This window comes from Otolemur garnettii, unplaced genomic scaffold (genome assembly GCF_000181295.1).
Source record: "Otolemur garnettii isolate 467f Iridium unplaced genomic scaffold, OtoGar3 scaffold00020, whole genome shotgun sequence".
Classification (NCBI taxonomy): Eukaryota; Metazoa; Chordata; class Mammalia; order Primates; family Galagidae; genus Otolemur; species Otolemur garnettii.
Window position 1 is genome coordinate 3353685 of NW_003852415.1, and position 24432 is coordinate 3378116.

General features: G+C 43.3%; 1 protein-coding gene across 1 annotated transcript; it reads right to left on the reverse strand.

The window, feature by feature from the left end:
* Nucleotides 1–396: 396 nt before the first annotated feature.
* ANGEL1 (angel homolog 1) lies at nt 397–23497 on the reverse strand. Its single transcript, XM_003786931.3, has 10 exons — nt 23321–23497; nt 19740–20315; nt 18369–18598; nt 17848–17917; nt 16479–16912; nt 13997–14123; nt 13306–13416; nt 3887–3956; nt 3249–3412; nt 397–2525 (listed from the first exon to the last, which is right to left on the reverse strand). Exons 1-10 carry the CDS (start codon nt 23382–23384, stop codon nt 2365–2367), a joined length of 2007 nt encoding a protein of 668 aa, XP_003786979.1. The 5' UTR covers nt 23385–23497; the 3' UTR covers nt 397–2364.
* Between the last annotated feature and the right edge of the window lie 935 nt (nt 23498–24432).

The following is a 24432-nucleotide window of genomic DNA, read 5'->3' on the forward strand; positions in this document are numbered from 1 at the left end:
ACATGTCCCATTCCACTTTCCCCACAGATCCTCCTGAAATGCGGTAGCGACTGGGGGAGGTGTGGGGGCAGCAGATGGAGTAAGAATGAAAAGCAGCTGAAAGAGCTATTCTCTCACTTGGCAAGGATTGAGATGAGCGCTGTACCCTAAAACAAAGTCAGGGCAGGAGGCATCATTCAAGCCTTGTTCCTCCCAGGCCTGGGAGTAGTGGGAATCTGCCTCCATTAATAGAGGAAGATTATAACAAATTTCTCTAGTCTGGATTTAGATCTTGAGACCCCACCCCAGGATCAGAAGCCCCTCGGGTTCTTATTCTCTGCCCACCTCATCCTCTAGGCCCTCTCTTAAGAACCTCATGCCCTTTAGGATCCTTTTAATAAAATAACCAACAGTAGAGGGGGAGGTAAACCTTTATTTGGAAAAAGAGAGTTTAAATGGCCATTTAAAACCCCCATTTCATTTCTGAAACAGAAACAAGTAAGAAAACAAGAAAAGATAATCTATTAATCTGCCATCTTAAGCCATTTTTAAGTTGCATTTCCTAGCAAAAGACAACAGCGACAGGCCCCAATCCTAGAAACCCATAGGGCACTGTCTTGAGACCATCTCAAGAGGTGCCCGGGGGACACAAACAGAGTGAATAGTGGGGGTGTCAACAGGCAGGCCTGGGGCTCAGACAGGCACATGCCTGGTACCCGGGAAACAAAGTTAAAAATATACATACACAGAAAAATAAATCCCCCAGAACCTAGGCATGGAGAACTCATAACCATGAATGTAGCAGCAGAATTCAAGCTGGGTCTTTGGCTTTTAAAGACAGGAAAGAACATTCACCTCTGGCTCACTGCCCCTAGCTCAAGCTCTTGGCCACTATCTTCAGTCCCATTCTGGAAGTCTGGGTCAAATCTACCAGGGCCAGCAGCTACTCTGAGCTAAAGGAGATGTGAGGAGGGGCTGGCCCAGGAACACCCCAGGCGACACCCTAGCAATGAAAGATTAAGGCATGCAGGTGACACAATATGGGCTAGGGAGCCCTCTAACCTCCCCCCTCAATTAGCTAAGGTACCCCTGTGTCAGGAGAGGGAAAACAGAGGTGGCAAACAGCTGAGGCTGTGCTTGGACAGAGCAAACTCTCAAGCACTGCCACCCTCAGTTCTTGGACCACTTTTGCCCAAGGCCACCATTCTGCTGAGACAGATTGACCTGAGCTAAATACTAGGCTATTATAGAGAGAAAACAGAAGGGAACAGGGGAGGCAGGAGGCAGCAAAAACTGGTAGGGGGAGAGGAACAGAAAACTGCTTCTTGGGTGTGCAGAGGAAAGAGAACTGGCCCCTTAGGTCTTAAGTCCCAGCTGAGGCAGCTACAGAGTATATATGCTCCTTCCCCACTGAGACTCCTACCCTTGCCCCAGTTCTGCCTGCTGCAGCGTCCAGTGAGACAAGAGTTTCCTGAAGGTTCTTTTTCCTCATTCTTAAAGGAATTTTAAACCTCACACCACTATCCCAGCCCATTGAACCACATAGGGGTTCAAACTTCGGCCTCTTTCAGAGCAGCCTGGAGAAAAGGACGAGCCCTGGAGAAATCATGCCAAGTCTGTGGGGAGTGCTGGGCTGGAAGATGTCTCTGGGACAGGCAGCACATCCCCAAATCTGCTGGCTCCAGGCTGTGAGGCCCATTTGTTCCCAAAGGTCGTATGATGACAAGCCTGCCCTCATTGGCAGGATGAATGCCTAATGAAAACAGAGGCTAAAAGGAGAGAAGGGCCCATGTCCTGCTGCTACCTGGCAGCATGAAGCCACTGTGTCAGCTCTGAACCCTCCTATAGGCCTACAGCCCCAGTGTGGAAAGTGGGCTGATGAGAGGGAGGCATGGCTTCAGAACAGTCCCACCAAGAGGACACAAGCATGCTACATGCATCTCACATGCGCATGCCTGGCCAGAGGGCTGGGCCTGTCACAGGTCATGAAGGCAGGGAGAAGGTTGGGCCAGAAGGTACCACCAAGAAACAGCCTGAAAACAAATAACCAATGAGATCAATAGCTCCCACAACCCTGGTAATTAAAAATCAAGGGGGAGCACTGGATACATGGAAGGAAGGGGAAACCCCCCCCTTTCTGCCTCTCCCAGGGCCACTGAATGTGTGGCATAGGATTAGGAAGAGGTTGAGGCGGGGCAGGGACCACAGGCAGAGAATGTGGACAGGCCTGGAGAAAATCTAACCATGGGAAAAAGGGAACAAGGAGGGGGAAGGGAGGGGACGTAAGTTTCTTGGATCTAAGTTTCCAGAAGCATGGGATATTTCCACAGTCTCTGATCCAGTGAGCCCTTCTGGAAGAGAAGCTCTCTTCCCCTGGGAGCCCCATCATGGGGCGGTGACTTCCATCCCAAAGCTGGCTAGTAGGCAGAGATGGTCTGAAGAGCAGAAGGGGTTGGGTAAACCATTGGCAGCCCAGAGAATCTCTTCAGAGAGGAGGGAGAGACGGCCCAGGAGCTTGAGAGTTCCATCTCCATACAGCCTTGGATCTGGGGCACAAAGCAGAAGCCAAGGGTATAGCCACGCAGCACGGGTAGGCAGGGACGGGGTCCTCTGGGAGCTACGTCTTCAGTGGGCTGCATTCTCTTGGCTGCCCCACTATCCTTCACCTCCTTCTACAGCCTCTGGGGGAGAAGCCTCATTTTCTCAGAGATACTCTATGATAATATGAAGTCAGGAGGGTTCCAGGGGACCGTAGTGAGCTGGGGAGTGTACACTCAGGCTCAGCATTGTGAGATCTTTTGATTTTCCAAGAAAAGCTAGAGATCCAGCTTTTCAATTTAAAATCTGACTTTTAAATATAGGAACCAATTCAAACATTTTAAAAAACATTCTTAAACAATATAGGCATGGAGCTGGGAGACTTATATACTGTGACTACTGGTATGGGGGTCAGGAGAGAGGAAACAGGGTCTCTAACCTAACTAAACTGGCTGCCCCTGAACAAATCCAGTCACCTCCTGGAGCTCTGCTTGTACCTCTAAAACAGAGATGGAGAGTGACTACCCACCTCTCTCTAATGCTACAGGATAAAAAGAGAGATGGCAGGCAAGTGGCCTATGGGGATGAGGATGACCAATGCTAGGGAGGTGGGAAATCTGCCCCTTTGCAGGTGAGTCCCAGCAGCCCCCATGCTACCACATGCCTGACCATTAACTATTCCCAGGGACCCTAGGGGTGACTTCTAGGAACCCAGGATCCCCCATGCTCACCAGGTCTGTTCCCATTTTCACAGGACTCAGCTGAGAAGAAGATATAATCCACTGTCATTCCCAGTCCCAGGGGCATCGTGGTAACCTCTGGGCGGCCATGCTGAGGCAGGAAGTGGGTATATACTGAGGTCAGGTGGAGGCAGTGCTGGATGGTACCAATAGTCCTATAGAGATAGACAGGGAGAAGTCAGTTGACAAAAATTAAGTTTTCTCAAGGCCCCTTTCTCTTTTTTTAAGGGATGATTCCAAATGACTCAATCTCAGCAAATTCTTTCCGATACTAAGGAGCGGCTGGCAGTCTTAGCTAAAATTAGCTGAGAAACAGACACATTTATATTGGGACCCCCTGACATTCTTTAACCCTCACTCTCCTCTTGTTACCCAGTAAATATACCCAATGCACCCCTGTCGGTGGACCAGGCAAAAGAATGCATAGGCTTTTCCCCTTCAAGAACATGGGTGGGTAATCTCTGACTTCTGCATACCTATGTGCCCTCTATAAGCTTAGAAAATATTAGAGGAAGAGAGAGCTTAGCAAAAAGGCTCCCCCCAAACAGCCTTAGGATGGCCATTGGAATCTCTCTCACACCGACACAGGGACTAGACTAAAAGCTGAAGAGAACTGGAGAGAATGGTACCTGGGGAAGACAGGCTCATGCTCAGATGCAGCCTCCTCAAGGACAGACTCAGCCCAATCTGCAGGTCGCTCTGTAGAGGACCAGAGAGAAACAGGTCTTCTTATCCATAAGACAGTGAGAAGCAGGGTCAGAACCTCCCACTCTGAAATCCCTCCAGGATCCTTGACTGGACTACTCCAGAAAGATCCAGAGGGAAAAGGGAAAGAGAAACAGTGAGGAGAGGAGGAAAACAATAAACCAAAGTTAAGAACCTAACAAAGGCCGTTAAAGAGGCCTCTGCTATAGATACACTCTTCCTTGGCTCATCATTCTTTTTTTTTTTAGACTCGGTCATACAATTACATGATGCAAAAATCAAAACGCAGAAAAAAGTATCAGTGACGTTTCCCTCCCACTCACCCCAGCCATTCAATTCCCCTGTCCAAAAGCAATCAATGCTAATTCCTGGTATATTCCTCTAGAGCAAGAAGTCCAACCTTTTTTCTCTTCTGGGAAAAATAAGAGTTGTTTTAGGTTATACAGTAAATACATAAACACTAAAGAAAGCTGATTAGCAAAAAAAAAAAAAAAGAGGTCTGTGCATACTTTATGTGACATCAGACACCACAGATAAGCAAAAAAATTCCTCACGAAATCAGCATGCAGCTCACAGGCCATAGGTTGGGCACCCCTGCTCTAAGGATTTTCTACCATATACCACCCATTGTGTATATATGCATCTAGGTATGTAAGCACACACACACACACACACACACACACATATATATATACATGCCCATATGTGTACATAAGTACACATACAAATGTCAGGAAAGAAAGAAGAAACATTCCTACAGAAAGAAGAAACAGATCCTACTGACATTAATAGTGTAACAAGGACCTACAACACTGATAAACCCTAAACTAGACTGACCAAGAAAACAGAATACTCAAATCATTAAAGTCAGGAATGAAAGAGGGGCCATCATCACTACCAATCATACAGAAATAAAAAATAAAAAAACAACTACCAGACAACAGAGACCCTGTCTCAAAACAAAACAACCCTTAAAAACACTATAAACAACTGCATACTAAAAAATTCAATAACTTAGATAAAATGGACAAATTCCTAAAATAAGACACAAACTTTGTAAACTGACTCAAGAAGAAGTAGAACATATAAATGGTCCTTTAATAAGTAAAGAGACTAAATTAGTAATTTAAAACTTCCTACAGAGAAGAGGGCAGGCTCAGATAGCTTCACCAGAGTACTTTATCAAACATTTACAAAAAAGTTCCTTCACAAACACTTCCAAAAAATAAAACAAACAAATCCTTCACAAACACTTCAAAAAAAATAAGAGGAGACAACATGGGACACACTCCAGTCATTCTATGAGGTCAGTATTACTCTGATACTATAAACTATACAGAAAACATCAAAAAGAAAACTACAGATCAATATCCCTCATAAATATAGGTGTAAAATCTCCCAATAAAATACTAGCAAACCAAATCCAGCAAAATATAAAAATGATTATATACTATGATCAAGTAGGTTTTATCCTAAGAATATAAGCTTGGTTTAATATAAGAAATCAATTAACTAATATATCATATTTATAGAATATTTAAGGACAAAAACCATATGATTATTTTGACAAAGGAAAAATATCTGACAAAATCCAATACCTTTCATGATTAAAAAACACTCAACAAACTAGGAATAGAACTTCTTCAACCCAATGAAAGGAATTTATAAAAAGCATACAGGTATCACACTTAATGGTGAAATACTGAAAGCTTTACTCCTCATATTTGGATTAAGATAAAGGTATCTGTTCTCATCACTTCTACCCAACATTGTACTGAGAGTTCCATTCAGGGTAATTATGAAAGAGGAAATAAAAGGTATCCAGGTTTGAACAGAAATAATACTATTTCTGTTTGCAAGATGACATTATCTTATACAGAGAAAATCCTATGAAATCCACTAAAAAACTATTAGAACTAATAAATGAGTACAGCAATAGTACAGGATACAAAATTGGTATACAAAAGTCCTATTTTGGCTCACATGATGGCTCACACCTGTAATCCCAGCACTCTGGGAGGCCGAGGCAGGTGGATTGCCTGAACTCAGGAGTTGGAGACCAGCCTGGGTAAGAGCAAGACCCCCGTCTCTAAAAAAAAAAATAGTCAGGCATTATGGGCACCGATAGTCCCAGATACTTGGGAAACTGAGGCAAGAGAATCACTTGAGCCCGAGTTTGAGATTGCTGTGAGCTATGACACTACAGCACTCTTCCGAGGGTGACAGAGTGAGACTGTCTCAAAAAAAGGTCTTATTTCTATACACTAGCAAAAACAAGAAAATAATTCCTGGGGCGGGGTCTGTGGCTCAAAGGAGTGGGGCACTGGCCCCATATCCCAGAGATGGTGGGTTCAAACCCAGCCCCAGCCAAAAACTGCAAAAAAAAAAGAAAGAAAATAATTCCATTTACCATAGCACTAAGAAGAATAAAATAATTGGGAATAAATTTAACAAAAGTATTGTAAGACTCGCACACTGAAAACTATAAAACATGGAAAGAAATTAGAAGATCTAAATGAATAGAAAGATAGTTGATGTTCATCAGTTATAAAGCAAGACTGTTAAAACGGTGATACTTCTCAAATTGATCTATAGATTTGTAGATCCCTACCAAAATCCCAATTGCCTTTTTTTGCAGAAATTGACATGTTGATCCTAAAATTCATACGGAAATGTTAAGGACTCAGAAGAGTCAAAATCATTCTAAAAAAAAAAAAAAGTCAGAAGATTTGCTCTTTCCTATTTCAAAAGTATAGGAGTCCCCCCTTATCTATGGGGAATACATTTCAAGACTCCTATGGGATGCCTGAAACCACAGATATTACCAAACCATATATATGTATACACATATATATACACACACATACTGCGTTTTTTCCTATGCACACCTATGTTAAAATTCAATTTATAATATAGGCACAGTAAAAGATTAACAACAAAATGGAACAATTACAACAATATACTGTAATAAAAGTTATGTGAACTCTCTCTCAAAATATCATATGGATTTTCAAACCATGGTTCGCCATGGGTAACTGAACCAACAAAATGGAACAATTACAACAATATACTGTAATAAAAGTTATGTGAACTCTCTCTCAAAATATCATAGTATTTTCAAACCATGGTTCGCCATGGGTAACTGAAACCAAAGAAAGAAAATGATGCAGGAGGAGGGACTACCGTACAGAAAACTACCATAATCACGACAGTATGGTACTGGCATAAGGATAGACACAGATGAATAAGATAGAACTGAGAGTCCAGAAACCCATATTCTATGGTCAACTGAATTCTGACGAGGGGAGAGAGAAATGGAAAGTGAGTGCTAATGGGTGATGAGAACGTTTTAAAATTAGATTGTGGTAATGGCTGTACAATTCTGAATGCATACTTCAAATGGGTGGACTTTAGGACATGTGAATTTCACCTCAGTGATGCTGTTTAAATATTAATGAAAGGATAATGGAATGTTATAGAAAACTTTACGCCAATAAATCTGATAATTTAGATGAAATGAAATGTTCCTTTACGTATCTTACGTTTTTCCTGTTAAATTTATTTCTATGGTTTTTCTTTTAGTTACTAATACAAATAGTCTTTTATTATTACATCTTTTAACAAATTTATCAGTATTGTTATGTATGAATACTACTAATTTCTGCATATTAATCTTTTATCCAGCTACTTTCCAGAATTACTTCAGTACTTCATGCTTATTTTAGTTCTCCTCAATCACCAGTTATATAATATCATGTGCAAGTAATAACTTACCCCTCCTTTCCATTTTTACTTCTGTTTTCTTACTTAAATTTCTATTTCTAATTCCATTGGCTGGTATCTCCAAACACAGTTAAATAATACTAGTGTCATCCTTGTCTCACTCCTATCTTTAACAAGACTAGCTAGAGGCTCAGCACTTATAGCTCAAGTGGCTAAGGAACCAGCCACATACACCAGCGTTGGCGGGTTCGAATCCAGCCTAGGCCTGCCAAACAATGACAACTACAACCAAAAAATAGCTGGGTGTTGTAGCAGGCGCCTATAGTCCCAGCTACTCAGGAGGCTGAGGCAAGAGATTCACTTAAGCCCAGGAGTTGGAAGTTGCTATGAGCTGTGATGCCACGGCACTCTACCCAGGGTGATAGCTTGAGGTTCTGTCTCAAAAAAAATAAAAATAAAATAAAAATAATTAGAGCTTTTTTTTTTAAAGATTCCAATTTTGGAGCTGAGATAGATATATTTCAAAAATGGAAGGAAATAATGCATTTTTACCTTAATTTAAGAGAGTTGTTTTAAAAAAATCCAGAAAGATGTTGAATGTTAACAAATGTTTCTTTAATATCTTAGAGAGAATTTCATATACATGTGTGATAAATTATATTAATAGATTTTCCAATACTGAACTATCCTTATTTTTTAATAAAACCCAGTTGGTCATGGAATAGTGCTCTTTCAAAGTGCTACTAGACTTTGTTTCCTGATCTTCTGTTTAAAAACTGTGCATCAATATCCACTGGTGGAGAATATCGAAGTCTGTAGTCAGGTGCTGGTGTCAACATACCTGTTTCATAAAAACAACTTAGCCCCCTTCCTGTCTGTGCTCTACAACAACTTATGTAGCAAAGAAATCACAGTGTATTTAAGAGTTTGAGGCTGTTCCCTTTTCAATCTGAATCTAGTGTATTTGAGGGACTGCATCTTTAAGAACTTTTTCTATTATTCCCCCCCATGATAATTAGTCCATTCAGACAACCTTCCCTGAAATAGGTCTTAGTAAGTTACATTTATATACCATCTAAATTTTCACTTTCCTTTTACATTTAGTTAAGCAAAAAACCTCTTATGATTCTTTTGTCTTCTACATCTGGACATCTGCTCCTGTTCCTCATGCACCCCCTCTCCCGCTATAAATAGGATGGGCTTGCTTGACAGCTTTTTTTTTTTTTTTGAGACAGAGTCTCATTATGTCACCCTCGGTAGAGTACCGTGGCGTCACAGCCCACAGCACCCTCACACTCTTGGGCTTAAGCGATTCTCTTGCCTCAGCCTCACAAGTAGCTGGGACTACAAGCGCCCACCACAATGCCTGGCTATTTTTTTTTTTATGGTTGTAGTTGTCATTGTTGTTTGGCAGGACTGGGCTAGATTCAAACCCTCCAGCTCTGGCGAATGTGGCTGGCGCCCTAGCCGCTGAGCTACAGGCACCGAGCCAACAGCTCTTTTTCTCTCAACCAACCAACTCTTTTTTTGGAGACAGAATCTTACTGTATCACCCTGGGTAGAGTTATGTGACGTCATAGCTCACAGCAACCTCAAACTCCTGGACTCAACTGATCTTCTTCCTCAGCCTCCTGAATAGCTGGGACTACAAGTGCCAGCCACCATGCCCAGTTAGTTTTTCTATTTTTAGTAGAGATGAGGTCTTACTCTTGCTCAAGCTAGTCTCAAACTTTTGAGCTCAAGCAATCCACCTGCCTTGGCCTTTCAGAGTGTTAGGATTATAGGCATGAGCCATCACAAGGGACCCCAAACAATCATCTCTTAGTACTCTGCTGCGTTGTCATGAGTTACCCAGTAACATGGATAGTTTCTGTGTAAAATGGCTGGTCAACAATGTGTTAAGATGTTAGAGGCACTAAATAATTCTATATTACAAGCAGCTAAGACATTGTGGGGGAAACAGGCTGAACTGGGGACAACTGAAAATTGAGACTGGGAGAAATGAATCCGCATACAAGCTGCTATGTTAACACAGCAATTTTACACAGAAACTAGCTATATTACCGAGTAACTTGTGACAGGTCAGCAATGTGTTAAGAGTTTATTAGTTCCTTCCGCTTTCTAAATTATTCTCATTTTAATCTTCTTTCTCCGTTGTCTTTCTGATCCTGTTTTTTAACTTCTTGAATTAAATATTTAATTCACTTATTTTCATTCTTTCATATCTACAATTCTATTTTGCTAAATATCTATATAATTCTATGAATTTTTTTTACTGAATATTGAATATAAATATATGGTACTTTCATTGTTGTTATTTTCTAGACATTTCGTGGCTTCAGTTTAAACTTTCCTTCAAAGTTAATGTCACAGTCAAAGTAGCATGTTTTGATATGTATAGTTGGGTTGGATAAACAAAAAAATATTATTTGTTAGCATAGCTAGATAGATCCTCTAGAAAAAAGAACTCCCACAGTATGATCTCCTTGTACTGCAACTAAATTTTCCATTCACGGCCTTTTTAAAATAAGGATAGTTTTTCAGATTTGGAGTCTTTAAAAGAAATTCATCAGGAGTCTGTTCAGCTGGGAGGGGCAGGGGGAGAGCTAAACAAACAGAAGGGCATGTGGTGAATGTATGTGTTTACCCAAATCTAATCTCAGTTTTGGAAACAGTACTGTTATCTTGCATTGATAGTGAGTTGGGTAGTTCCCTCCCCATAGAAATGAGTCTTTTCTACTTAACAAAGTAATCATCAGAAAGTGTTTTAAAGGTTCTTTGTTTTTGTTTGTTGTTAAACTGAAACACTTATTTTATGTTTCATTCAAGTTTAAATAATCTAATCTTAAGATGAAATTATCTATGTGGGACTCTGTTACTGTTAAAATTTAGGATTTTGTGATTTTTTAAAATTAGTTTTTATTAGATCATAACTTTGTATATTGATGCATTTATGGGGTTCAGGGTACTGCTTCAATATACAACGTGAAATTCTTATACTGAACTAAGTAATAAATCCATCACAAGGGATTTTGTGATCCTAAACCCTGAAAACCCTGAGCCGCTGTTCCCTGGCCTTAGCTTGACTGATACAAGAGCTTATCCCAGTTTCTGCACAGGATAGTTGCTCAACACAGGGTGGTCATCCCACAGCTATAATGATACTTTAGCTTTGCAATTAAAAGAAAATTGAGCCCTTGGAATGTTCACTGCTCTGTGCAAAATGCCAATTCAAATTAAATTCTTATAAGAAAAAAATAAATTCAGTGTTCACCACTAGCCATTTTACTAGTGCTCCCAGCCATTGATTGCTTGCTTGCCTTTAGTTATTCCTCTAGTACAGGGGTCCTCAAACTTTTTAAACAGGGGGCCAGTTCACTGTCCCTCAGATGGTTGGAGGGCTGGACTGCAGGCCCCAGGATGAGTCAGCTGCTAAGCAGGACAGGCAGTGGCAGCAAAAGCACCTGGCTGGCCGGCTAAACGTCCTAGGTGGGCCGTATGTGGCCTGCAGGCCATAGTTTGAGGACGCCTGCAAGTATTTTCCTCAAGAAAGGCTGGTCAACTCTTGAGCCATACCTTTTTCCTTGAGCTTTGATCCACGATCTTCTAGAGGTCGTATGTAACCTTAAGAAGTCTGAAGTCAACTGGTTACTGTTATGCTTTTAGGCAGCTCTATTTCTTGGTGCAACTGCCCAGAGCATTTTTACTCTTGATTTCTAATAACTTCACTAAAAGATGTCTTAGTGTTGATTTTCCCACATCATTTTTTGAGACATGGTATGTACACAGTCTGAAAATTCAGATCTTTTCACTTTGGGAAAACCTTTCTTAAATAATATATTTAAATATTTCTTTTGGGCCATTAGACTAGTTTTCTTTGTGAATTCCAATTACATGTATGTTGAATTTCCTTTATCTTTTACTACTGTCATTTTTTCTCTAATCCTTTTTATCCCTTTACTTCCATTTCATTTTGCTTGTTGTTATTTTGTTTGGATTTTCTGACCCATCTCTTGCCTTGTACACAGGTGGTTCAGAGAATTCTCACCTGTCCAGTCTTCTGCCTTGTTTTCAGCAATAACTATTCCCACTTGTGCAGCATTCAGTTTTGTCTTCATTTTTTATTCCACTTTTCTGAACTCTGCAGCTTAAACTTCACCTTCTGAAGGCTTGCAAAGTGTCTGAACTTACAAAAGCAGTTGTTTTTGTCTTGTGTTCTTTTATAAAGACAACTGCTTCCTTTTTTAATTCATAGGAAAATAACCATAATTTCCATAAGCTTCATGGCAATAACTTTTATCTTTAAAGTTATGTATTCTTTATCTGCCTCTTGTTTTCCCATTCCATCCTTTTTTTACTCTTATGGTATTTTAGTATAAATCTATGTTGGTCCTTGTGGGGAAATCTAGCTTTGATCAGTTGGGATTTTTCTACACCAGCTATTTGTACAAAGTTTATGTAAGAGAACAACTGAGTATGCATCCAACGATCAGGAATTTACATACAAGTCTTTTTAGTCTTTATTCTTCCCCACTCAAAAGAGATTAGCAGTTCCCTAAGTACCTCATCTCCGCTATACCACTAGAACAGACTGCTTAATGCAAATATGGCTTGATTCCTTGATCAGGCTTTCCTCTACTGTCTCTTAGGATCAAAACAGGTCCAGAGATTATCCTACTACGATTCTATTCTTTTTTTTTTTTTTAGAGACAGAGTCTTACTTTATCACCCTTGGTAGAGTGCCATGGCATCAGACTGTTCACAGCAACCTCCAACTCCTGGGCTTAGGCGATTCTCTTGCCTCAGCCTCCCGAATAGCTGTGACTACAGGCACCCACCACAATGCCTAGCTATTTTTTGTTGTTGTTGTGTTGCAATTTGGCTGGGGCTGGGTTTCAATCCACCACCGTCAGAATATGGGGCCAGTGCCCTACCCACTGAGCCACAGGCACTGCCCTGTGCAACCTATTCTTGTTGAAAAAATAAGGGAGTTGGTTTTGTGCCTGAAGGTACACTCCTCACTTGGAGAAGTACACTGTTCTGGTTCTGTGAAATCCATATAGCCCCCCAGGTAAGTCTCTCTATACATTCTCCAGCACCCCTGCATGATCTCCAGTGATTCTTGCAGCCATTTCTTCTGTACTGTGGTTTCACATATCATCAGATCTCCTAGTTTTGCCAAAGATGGAGCCTGAATTTCTTTTTCCATTCTCCTTGTTGCTTTGGAGTGTTTTTAGAGACAAGAAAGGAAGAATGTCAAGTGTACTCTGCTATATTCAATGTGAAAGTTCTCAACAGGACCAACTTTTTATTACAACAGTCACTTATGATTTCCAAAGTCCCATCCGATGTGCTGAACACATGCAAGTTCTTGGGAACGTAAGCCTAAAAGGTTAAACGGCTTAACTCAAGCTCTCAGAGCTAGTTACAACTCAGCTCTCCTGATTCTTGGTCCAGAGCTCTCAGCATGGTGCACGTCCACACATGCGTATGGCCACCAAACTCAACTGGCCTTCACTCTAAGTCTACTCATTACCAAAAGCTGACCTCTAAGAACTATATCTAAAAAGAATAGACAACCACATAACTGAAAAAGAAAGAAAACAGGTTTTCCCGTTACCTGGTTTAGTATCTGTCACTCCTTCCATGAGAACCAGTCCTACTGGTCGCTGACAAGCGATGTTGCAGAAGCGAAAACGTAATAGGAAGTCTCGGCCATACTTACGTCTCTCTGTAAACCAGGAAAAGCCATATACACAGTGAAAGAAAGGAAAAGGAGCCACATGCTAAGACCTCTTAGCACCCAGAAACTTCTAGCACATGGACACAGAGGAAGTCTGGCTCTGATGATACGATTTCCCAGCAGCAATAATTTAAAGTCCATTTTATTGGGTGTCTATGGGGAGGACAATGGGAAAAAACAGAGGAACCTGGCTCGGCGCCTATAGCTCAACCGGCTAAGGCGCCAGCCATGTACACCTAAGGTGGCGGGTTCGAATCCCCAGCCCGGACCCGCCAAACAATGACGGCTGCAACCAAAAAATAGCCAGGCGTTGTGGCGGGCGCCTGTGGTCCCAGCTACTTGGGAGGCGGAGGCAGGAGACTCGCTTGAGCCCAGGAGTTGGAGGTTGCTGTGAGCTGTAATGCCATGGCACTCTACCCAGGGGGACAGCTTGAGGCTCTGTCTCAAAAAAAAAAAAAAAACAGAGGAACCTGCTAAGAGAACTGAGGGGATTCCACTTGTCCTTGTCATTAAGGTGCCAGCTTTCTCTCAAAATGGGCATGAAAACATGAATGTAATGCATGCTCACCTGATCTCTTGGGGTGACAGGAGGTGACATACTGACAGCAATCAGTGATGCCCAAAGAGCTGGGCCACAGTGGGGCCTGCAGCTTCCTCTGGTAAAGCTGATGGGAGAAGTCTTCCTGTCCAGATACCTGCAAGGAAAAGAACAGGGAGGGAATGAGGAAACCAAGATAGGAAAAGGAAATAAGAGCCCATGTTGTAGGACATGTGTACAAATACAAACACACACAATCACACACTATGTATGTGGTATAAGCCACATATGTCTCAGGGGAAGGTTAAAAATAAGGAGCTAAATCAACCATCGTTTTTTCACTAAAAACTGAAATGCCCATGGAACAGAACTGAGGGCTAAGAGAGTAAGACACGTGAGTCAAGGAGAATAGAACTGCAGAAACGTGTGGTTCCCTAAATTTCACCTCAGAAAAATCTATACACATTTCTCCACAGGGAATATCAACTCTTAGGGGCCTTAAGTTGGAATAGGAAGAGGTTTATCTTGACCTTTGGATCTTCTAGATCAAAGTCTAATATCTTGAACCTATTATTGGGAAACCACAGGGTCAAACCAAATGGGAAATGCACCAAAGCACTTTACCGTATCTATGTCACCATCCTCGGTCAAAGCCAATGAGCAGCCTGGGAACGGACAGAACGTAGTAGGGGAAACATTCGGCAACATCAGTCATCTGCACATCTCCAACGTGTGTAGCAAAATCCCCTTTATTTCATTTAACAACAACAAATATTTGAATGCCAAGAGACACTAGCTAAGTGCCAGGGATAGAGCAGTGATAGACACAATCCCTCTGCCCTTCAAGGGCATAAATTTTCAATATGGTAACCTAAAATAAAACAAACCTGGAATTTTAATGGCCATTTAATAGCTGTGTGACTTTAGGCAAGTTAGGTAACTCTCATGGGTTCAATAACCTCTATTGTAAAATGGTATAATAATACCAGGTACAATTAAAAATCTTAATAATATCCACTACCAGTTGTTGACTGTTTCCTTTGAACTAGGTTCTGGAAAATACTTTACAGGCATTATTTTATTTAATCCACCTAGAAAACAAAAACACCTCTGAAGTAGGTCACATTTTATCCCTGATGTACACATAAGGCAAATAGGACCTAAGAAAGTGAAATAACCTGCCCAAGGTGGCAGAGCAGGTTTGAACTCAAGACTGGCTGCAAAGCAAGTGGTCTCATTTACTAAGCCCAACCGTGCCTGTTACATGGCAGACACACAGTAAATTATTTTTCCCATTCCCTAAGCTCCTTGATTATAGCTCCTTTAGAGCAGTGGTTCTCAACCTTCCTAATGCTGCAACCCTTTAATACAGTTCCTATGGGTCACAACCCATAGGTTGAAAAGAAATGCTGCTTTAGAGCAAGATAATGCCTTTCTCTGTGCACTTGGCAACTATGATGTTGTTGGCCCTTGTGTAACCTCATTAACATAAAATCCCAAAGTGCTCACCTAGAATTCAACAATTATGTGTCCTTTCTCTACTACGCCTTGCCAAAAATTAAGCAACAGGTTGGATCAGTAGGGGCAAAACTGAGGAATAAAAAGATTAAGTGACACATAAAGAAATCAGCACAAGCTGATAAAACTACAAAAACATCTAAGCTGTCAACACTTAGCAGTTAGAAGGAATGGGACAGATTCATATGCAAATTGTTGAGCAAAACAAGAAGCTACAAATGAAACATACAATAGTATATCACATTTATAAAACACAGATGATAGATTACCTACTAGTTGTTATAAGCAATTACAGCATAGTATTTGAAAGGAAAAGCTCTGGGGCCAGACCACCTGGTTACAAGTCTTGGCTCCACCACTAACTATCTGCATAATAACCTAGAGCAAATTACTTAACTTCTCTGCACCATGGTTTTCTTATACAATGGAAGCAATCATAAAAATTGTAAGAATTAACAAACTAGTACATGTAAAGTGCTTAAAATAGTCCCTGAGCCACAGTAAATGCTTAATAAATATAAATTTTGATTACAACATCATAGGAACATAGATAACCCTGTAAATGCACAGAACACAATCCAGAAGATGGCTACCAAAATTAGAATAGCCATCACATCGCTTCTTGGCCTTTTGGCTAAGATCAAGTGTAGAACAGCCATCACTTGCCTCTAAGAGTAAAGGGTAGGGAATGTAGACAATTAAAGGAGGCTTTTGCTTTACTTCATAATGTTTGAATTTGTGCAAGTATGTACTTATGTGTTACTTGTGAATTAAAAGTAAAGTAATGATAAAAATGAAAAGGATTTCAACATGCCAAAGTACTCAAGAGTTCCTAGCTTCCAGGCTTGGGCACAAGCTACTCAACATAAAAAGAAAAAGCAGGAGGGAGCCAGAACAGGTGTAGGTCTCTGCCACAGAAGCAGCACTGGATGTCAACACCTAAATCTCTCCCTAGACCCTGTTCCCACCCCCACAGTAGCCTCTCCCACTTCACCTTCCAGGCTGGCATCCCATGGTACTGAAGCTCTCCGTCCCTGATGAAATTGTAAAGAGGTGAATCAGGGACAGAATTCAGGTCCCCGCACAAGATGATGGGGCAGTGGCTGCCATCTGATAATCTGGCCACCTTGTCCACTTCCGCCAGGAGAATGGCCATCTGTGCCAGCTTGACATCACCCCGGCGTGGGTTGTAAAGGACGTGGGTATTTGCCACACACAGGGGGGCCACTGAGACTTGCCCCAGGCCTTCTGGAACTAGTGGCTGCAGTAGCAACACTAAGCCCACGTTGTCCCGATTGAGAAGCTCCAAGCCAGGTCGGAAGTACTCCACAGGGCTGGCACAGAGCAGACGGAATCTGGTGGGCTTGTAGCAGACAGCACAGCCATCCGTTTTATACCCAGTCCTCCTCTTATAGAAACAGGTAAAGCCTGCAAAGAAAATCCCACCAAGCAGACGGGTCAGAGTCCTCAAAGTCTGAATATATTCCAACCACTAGCAGCGGCCCAGGTGTGCACGCCTAAGGCACTGTTCTTGCTATTCAGTAAGGGGAGCCACCCCTACCACTTCCCTTGGTTTCCTTCTAGTTGTAACCAAATGACTGGTGGTTCTCAACCTTCCTAATGCTGCAACCCTTTAATACAATTCCTGTGGTTCATGACCCACAGGTTGAGAACCACTGGGCTAGAAGATGAAGAGAAGGAAGGGCATGAAGCAAAATAACACAATAGGAATTAACAGGACATGGAATCTGGAGTCAGACAAGTTAGAATCCTACTCCCCATCTCTAGCTTTGTAGCTGTGTGATTTTAAGAAAGTCACATAGGCTTGGCACCTGTAGCACAGTGGTTATGGCACCAGCTACATACACCGAGGATGGCAGGTTCGAACCCTGCCTTGGCTAGCTAAACGACAACAACTACAACCAAAAAATAAAAAGCCGGGCGTTGTGGCGGGAGCCTACAGTCCCAACTACTTGGGAGTCTGAGGCAAAGAATCACTTAAGGCCAAGAGTTTGAGATTGCTGTGAGCTATGACGCCATAGCACTCTACCCAGGGCTACAGCTTGAGACTCTGTCTCAAAAAAAAAAAAAAGAGAAAGTTACACAAATTTTCAGAACCTCAGTTTCCTCAACTGGGGTAATTATAGTCTCACCACATTGGTTACTTTAAAAATTAAAAGGCAACATATGTCAGAGTTGCTTTAACAACTGTAGAACTTTACTTTCCCACCCACACACGGAAGGCGCTAGCTCACAGGTGAGACTGAGAGTGTACTAAGACAGAAGAAAAAGATGGGGTTTTCAAGAGAGTGGGCAAGGCTGTAGGAAGAAAGGCTGGCAACAATTCCAGGGAGCTGCATTACCCATCATGCGCAGAGAGGGCTCCAGCTGCTCCCAGTAATGATCTTCCTGGACTTCCTGGAGACACAGGATCTGGGAAATTGACAAGGAAATCAATCACTCCAGAGTTCTAGAATGTGACTCCTACCCTCTAGGTGCAAGCACAAAAGCCAGGTGGATAGCTGCTGCAGATGTCAGGTAGTGTCACCCTGAAACTTCCCACAGAGCTGACTCTTCTCAGACAGCCAACAATAGCAAGAACATGCCCAGACGTAAGCTGAGAAGACTAGACTTGTGTGCTGGATTTTCCTGCTCCTTGAATCCCTAGAGTCTCCCTCCCTGCATAAAGGGGCTGGAAAGTGCACACTTAGTCTTCTCAGCACCTGCCAAAAACTCTGACTCCAGGCAGGCAAGCTCCAGCTTAGGCAGGACTCCAGTGATTTGAAGCTTCTCAACTATGGGGCTGAATTCATGTTCTAAGAGCACTGGGCAACAGCTTAGATCTAGCAGCAATGCAAGATGGCACTTCCCCCTCTTCACTCACATCGGGATCCCAGTGCTGGAATTCCTGCATGAGGTTTGCGAAGCGATAGTTCCAATTGAGGATGTCAGGATGGCAATGCAGATAGAGCTCTGAGCTCTGCTGCATCAGGTCCTGAGCCAGGATATTATAGGACATCAGAGTAAACTGGAACTGAGGGCCATCCCCTGCCTCCAGGCCCTGAGCATCCGGCTGGGTGGTGGAGAAATCCTCCCATTCTCGCCACAAGATTTCTGCAAAGGGTTCAGAGAAGAGTTTCATGACAAGTATGTCTTACCCAGAGGTACCACTATTGCCACTCCTGATTATTATGCCTAAAGTTCCTTCTTTCATCTTCCCTGTCACTCTCTGGTTATTTAAATAACATTCTAAGGACAGTCTTTGGACTAGATGGTACAAAGCTAGAGACAATCTTGGCCTTTTCACCTATTTATGACCCAGTACCTAGCACTCCATAGATGCTCCATAAATATTTATAGGCTGACAATCTCTCACTTTTGATAAATCCATGACTCTCTGGAGAATCACTCAGATGGGTGTGCTTAATAGTCACCTGAGGTTAAAGACATTTCTTTCTTTTTTTTCATTTTTTTTGAGACAGAGTCTCACTTTGTCATCCTCGGTAGTGCAGTAGCATCACAGCTCACAGCAACCTCCAGCTCTTGCGCTTAGGCGATTCTCTTGCCTCAGCCTCCCAAGTAGCTGGGACTACAGGCACCCGCCACAACACCAGGCTATTTTTTGTTGCAGTTTGGCCGGGGCCGGGTTCAAACCTGCCACCCTTGGTATATGGGGCTGGTGTCCTACTCACTGAGCCACAGGCACCACCCTAAAGACATTTCTAGAGTAATTTCAGCCTTGGGTGTTTTCTGACCCCTAAACCTAAAAAGTCTGTGGGACCAGAGACCACGATGTGTCCCCCATCTTCCCTATAGCATAGCAGGGTTAAAACCTATTTGAGCCACATTATTCTTTCTTCAAATATTAATGGACTCCCGGTATGTTAACACAAATAAAATGAGTTATTCTAGTTGAGGCGGAGCAGAGACCCTAAGACCTCTCCACTCCTACTCCCAGAAAATCCTTGGGTCACTTTCAAATAAATGACAACATGGAGAATCAGAACGAGGGTCTGCTTTCAGTTCTTCACTGCCTAGCTGTGTTACAACTTAGGCATGTCCTGTTACCTCTCTGCACTGTGACTGTCTCATCTGTCAGACCTTGGGGATGGATGAAATCATCTATAATATTTGCAGAAAAAGCAGAATGTAGTTGCAGAGCTTTCCACCAGAGAATCTTCTCTTTAGCAATGGCTCTGCCTACCCCCAAGATAACATGCTGCCCTGGTTCATTCAGCCAGTTGTCAAGACTCACCATGATAGGGTATTTCCATTGGAGGAGGTTGCATCTGCCCCAGACCCTCAAAGGGCCAGATGGGAGCCTCTTCGTGGGGCATAGGCTCAGGTGCTATGCTCCAGGCTACCACTGCAGGGTCCTCTTCCCATTGCTCTGCAGCCAGGGCACCCACTGGGAGGACAGCACAATCTGCATACTGGGGGGCAGTCTGCATGGGAATAGCTGCCCACATGGGGCCCTCAACCTCTGGCAGTGGCTCCTCTCCTACAATCTCAGGGTAAGGCTCATCTGGGTTCTCTGCTGCCCGCAGGTCACTCAGTTGCCTGCTAGACCACTTTTCCTCTGAAGCAGTGTCCTGTTCTCCAGAATTATCCATCAGGAGTGCCAAGCTGCTCTGCGCTAGTCCCTTATCTGTGAGAGGACCTTCACTTGCAGTTGAGAGCACCTGGCTTGACCCTTCTTCTCTCCACTGCTGCAGCAGGCCCTCACATTCCTCCTGGTCAGGGCCCCGAGGAGCCATGGCAAAGTTGCCCTCTACCTGGGGGGACGAGCTCTTCGCCAGTAGTGCATTTTTCCGACATGTGAAGAAAGCATCTGAGGAAAGCCAAAATACCAGATTATAAGAAGACAGCATCAACCAACCTACACTCTTCTCCCAGTTAGACCAAAGCCGCATATAAACAAGAACTACATCCACCTTGCTCATCATTATATCACTGAGCCTGCCCACTTTAATGCCAGGAATATCATCATCGTCCTCAGAGCAAAGTGCTTACTATGTGCCAGGCACTGCTCTAAGTGCTTCATAAGTATTAGCTAATCTGTGTGTTAGAGATCTGATAAATATTCGGCGAATGAATAAAAGAACACTGTATCTTGTGGCAGGCGCCTGTATACCAGCTACTCCGGAGGCTGAGGCAAGAGGATCGCTTGAACCTGAGAGTTTGAGGTTGCTGTAAGCTATGACACCATGGCACTCTATCCAGGGCCACTGAGTGAGACTCTGTCTCAAAAAAAAAAAACAAAAACAAACAAACAAACAAAAAGGAACACTGTCTCACATAAATCTAGAACAAAGATGAGCACACATAACTCCACCACTTTTATGTGACAGTTAAGACTGCTATTACTATAAACTTTCTGGTTCTAAGAACTACATTACATTGGAACCAGCACTTGACTATGAATCAAAACCATAGGCTATAGACTATAACTGAAATTAACAAAACTAACTGGCCTCAACCAATGCCTCTAGTCCAGCAGTTCTCAACCTGAGGATCGCGACCCACAGGAACTATATTAAAGGGCTGCAGCATTATTAAGGCTGAGAACCACTGCTCTAGTCAGATGGAGTTACTCTTGACTATAATATGGGTACAAGAGAAGTCTGAACTAGATAATCTCCAAGAGCTTTTCTAGTTCTACAAATTCCCTAATCTACAAATGCACTCCAAAAGAAAAACTCCTAAAATAGACGGTCTCAAAATCTATAATTTACTTCTTAGCAAAGGCCTTTGGGCCTCTTCTCTAAGCTATTAATATTTATTGTACTTAGAAAATCTTGACAAATTTCATTATCTGCTTTTCCATTCCACAACACATCAGAGGCTATAAATTAGAAGATGCCAGCAACTGGCAGTAAGAGACAGCTGTAATCTCTCTGCTACAGCAACCATAAATGACAGCCAACAGGCAAGAAAGCAGGTGGGAAACACTCTAAAATTAGAGCCCTCGAACTCTGAACACAGTATTTTGGTGAGAGCATACAACCCACACACACTAATTTATTTACAGCACAGGACAAGAGACATGCATGATGCTGGCCCTCATTCACTTAACAGATTCAATTTATTGGCAATTTTTTTAAAGGCAAGAAAAAACTTAAAATGGCTGAAATATTGAACAACAGTTCAAATATTTTGTTTATAACCTATGTATATTTATGTTCTCTAAACCAGTGGTTTTCAACAGGGTGATTTTGCCCTCAGGGAGTATTGAGGAATGTCTAGAGATACTCTGGTTGTCACAACCATAGCAGTGCTACTGGCATCTAGTGGTTAAAGGACAGGGCTGCTGCTGAACAACCTGCAATGCACTAGACAGACCCACAACAAATGATCTGGCCCAAAATGTCAACAGTGCTGAGACAGAGAAACCCTGATCAAAACCCACAGGCTGGGTTGCTGGGCTTTAGTCTAAGGGCCTAATTATATGCCCCTTGAAACATCCTCTATGTATAAGAGATGGCAAGGTTCTATGGTTTAGGTGTACAAGGCTAGTAGCTTTCAACTTTTGCAGTTTTTTGGTGGTGATGGTGGTTTGTTTTTCCGCAGCAGAATACTTTTATTAAAAAAAAAAAAAATCTTATCTAGAAACCAAACACACAAAGTAAATATAAGTGGGACTATTTTAATGTGTGGGTGGGGAGGAGGCCTCCTCTGAGTTCCCTAGAAATCTACTGGTCTACCTCTGGACTAGCACACTGTTATCACTAAGGCTGCCATTATGGACAACAGAAGAGCTCCAGAAATGACAGCCGCAGCAATTAAAGGAGTATGCTTAGTTCTATGAAAACAATTACTTGTGTGGAGTGCCCCATTCCTCACAAGTATGGACACACAAGACATTGCTGAATTCACTGAGTATCTATCTACTAGTATACCAGGCAGTGTGTTAACACCAGTTATAGTGAACAAAACAGACATGGCCTTGGCCCCCTGAAGCTTGCATTCCAGTGGCAGACACACAGTAAAAAAATAAATTTAAAATATTTTTATGTGTAATATATTACCAATTACATACACACACACTTCTTGGTACTGCCCCCTAAACTGCAGGAGAAAAGTCTGGGTGTTCCGTGAGACCTCAAAGAGAAACTGATGGTTTCTCTGGAATTTCAAAAACCTGGAACAGGCGGTGCTGGCAGATTTTAAGTAAAGGATAATCTTTCCTCCTCTATTTAAGGTATAACCCGGGCATTGCCTACTCCATCACATCTCTCTTCAAATGTGAAGAATGCTTCTAAGCTGAGATTTAAATGTGACTTCTGAGCATTTGTTTTCAACTAAAGACATGGTGAGAGAGAAGCCAGAGTTGACAGGCAGCTGTGAAAGGTGAGTGTGAAGTTAACTTGGGAAAGACAGGTACCTCCAAGACTTCAACCCACAGACCTCCCAGGGTGGACCCACCTCTACCCACAATTCGGGCACACGCCTCGACCGGAGCTGTCATCCCTTCCTGACCCCCCAGAGCAGTGTCTCAGTCGGCCCCAGAACCTCTCTGCACCCCCCACCCCAGGAGCAGGGAAGGGTGGCCCTGCCCCAGCCGCAGCCCCCCTCCACGTTAACCGTGGCCCGACGTCACCGGACTACAGGTGTGAGGAGGGGGCCGCCCACGAGGGTCGTCGGCCAGGCCGGGGCCTCTTGGCATCAGGAGAGGCCCCGAGGGCCAGGGGCCAAGGACCGCCACCCCACTCTTTGGCACCGCCTGGTGGGCTGTGGTCCCGAGGCCCAGCGTCCTGCAAGCTACTTCAGACCCGCAGAGCCCCGCAGAGATAGGCCCGGGCCGGGTTCCTGCCTGTCGAGACGCGGGGCCGGTACCTGAGAGGGCGCGGAAGAGGCGCGCGGCCGGCAGCAGCAGGTAACACAGGCACGACGCGATCATGGCCGGCGCCGGCCGCCCGCAGCCCCTCCTGGCCGCCGCCCGCAGTCTCCCTCAACTCGGCCCCGCCCCCGGCCGACCCACGTGGCGCCGCCGCCCGCGCTTCAACAACAACTTTATTGAGAGCGCAGCGCTGCGGGGGGCTCGCAGGGGGCGGGGGGCGGTGGTTCCCGTGGCAACGGGCGGGCCTGGCTTTCCGCCACCACCAAATACTAGGGTTTAAAATTTAGTACCTCTGTCTGGTCAAGAGGAGACGAAACTCTCTGTTTACAAAGACGCAATCAATAAACCCAATACGCCACGGCCCAGCCTTTCCCACCCTTTGTAAAACCTAGACAGGAGTTTGAATTGACCTGGATACAAAATAATAAAGCCTAGATTTTATGATCTGAGATGTCCCTTGCTAACTTTTCCTCCGAGTTTATTTGGTAACAAAGTTTGGAATAAAGACTCCTCAAGGAAAAATAAAAAAAAAAAAATTAATACCTCCCTGGAGGGTCTATAGTATTTATTCAAACGCCACAGTTATTCCCACTTACCCTGCTTTGTATACACCTTGGGACCCCATCTAACCTCTCCCCAACTCGGTTTTCTCGTCTGTAGAATGAAGGGCTGGACTGTGTCGTTAAGGCTCAACTTAGCCCTGACTTCTATAATCTACCCCTTCTCAGCCAGAAAGAGAGTGAACTTGAGTTTGTCCCCATTTTCCACCTTTTCCTGCCTCTACTATCTTCCCCAGCTCAGCGTCTAGGTCACAAATAGAATCCTCCTTTGCTTCAGCACCTAAGATTTTGTCTCCTTCCCCACCTGTTAGAAATGGGCCTTCTTTTCCCTAAGGTGGGGTGAGAGGTGTCCCATTGTTAAGAGAGTCAAGAATAAAAGAAAAATAATCACCTCTACAGGCCAGGGAGCAGTCTGGCTGGTGGTTTGTTTACCTTGAAGTATCTCCCCAGCACCTAATATAATGCACACGAGTAGAGACCAAATAAACCTTTGTCCACTGGTTGAACCAAGCAGGTGTCGCTAAATGAAGGCTAGTTCTTCTGTGCCA

What these genes read in the sequence shown, in the direction of transcription:
- ANGEL1 (XM_003786931.3), bottom strand. Translation starts at nt 23,384, where the DNA reads ATGATCGCGTCGTGCCTGTGTTACCTGCTGCTGCCGGCCGCGCGCCTC. An exon ending in CCTCTTCCGCGCCCTCTCAG is followed by an intron (nt 20,316 to 23,320) that starts GTACCGGCCCCG and finishes GGCTTTCCTCAG; the next exon opens with ATGCTTTCTTCACATGTCGG. An exon ending in TGAAAATGGGAACAGACCTG is followed by an intron (nt 2,526 to 3,248) that starts GTGAGCATGGGG and finishes TTTGTGCCCCAG; the next exon opens with ATCCAAGGCTGTATGGAGAT.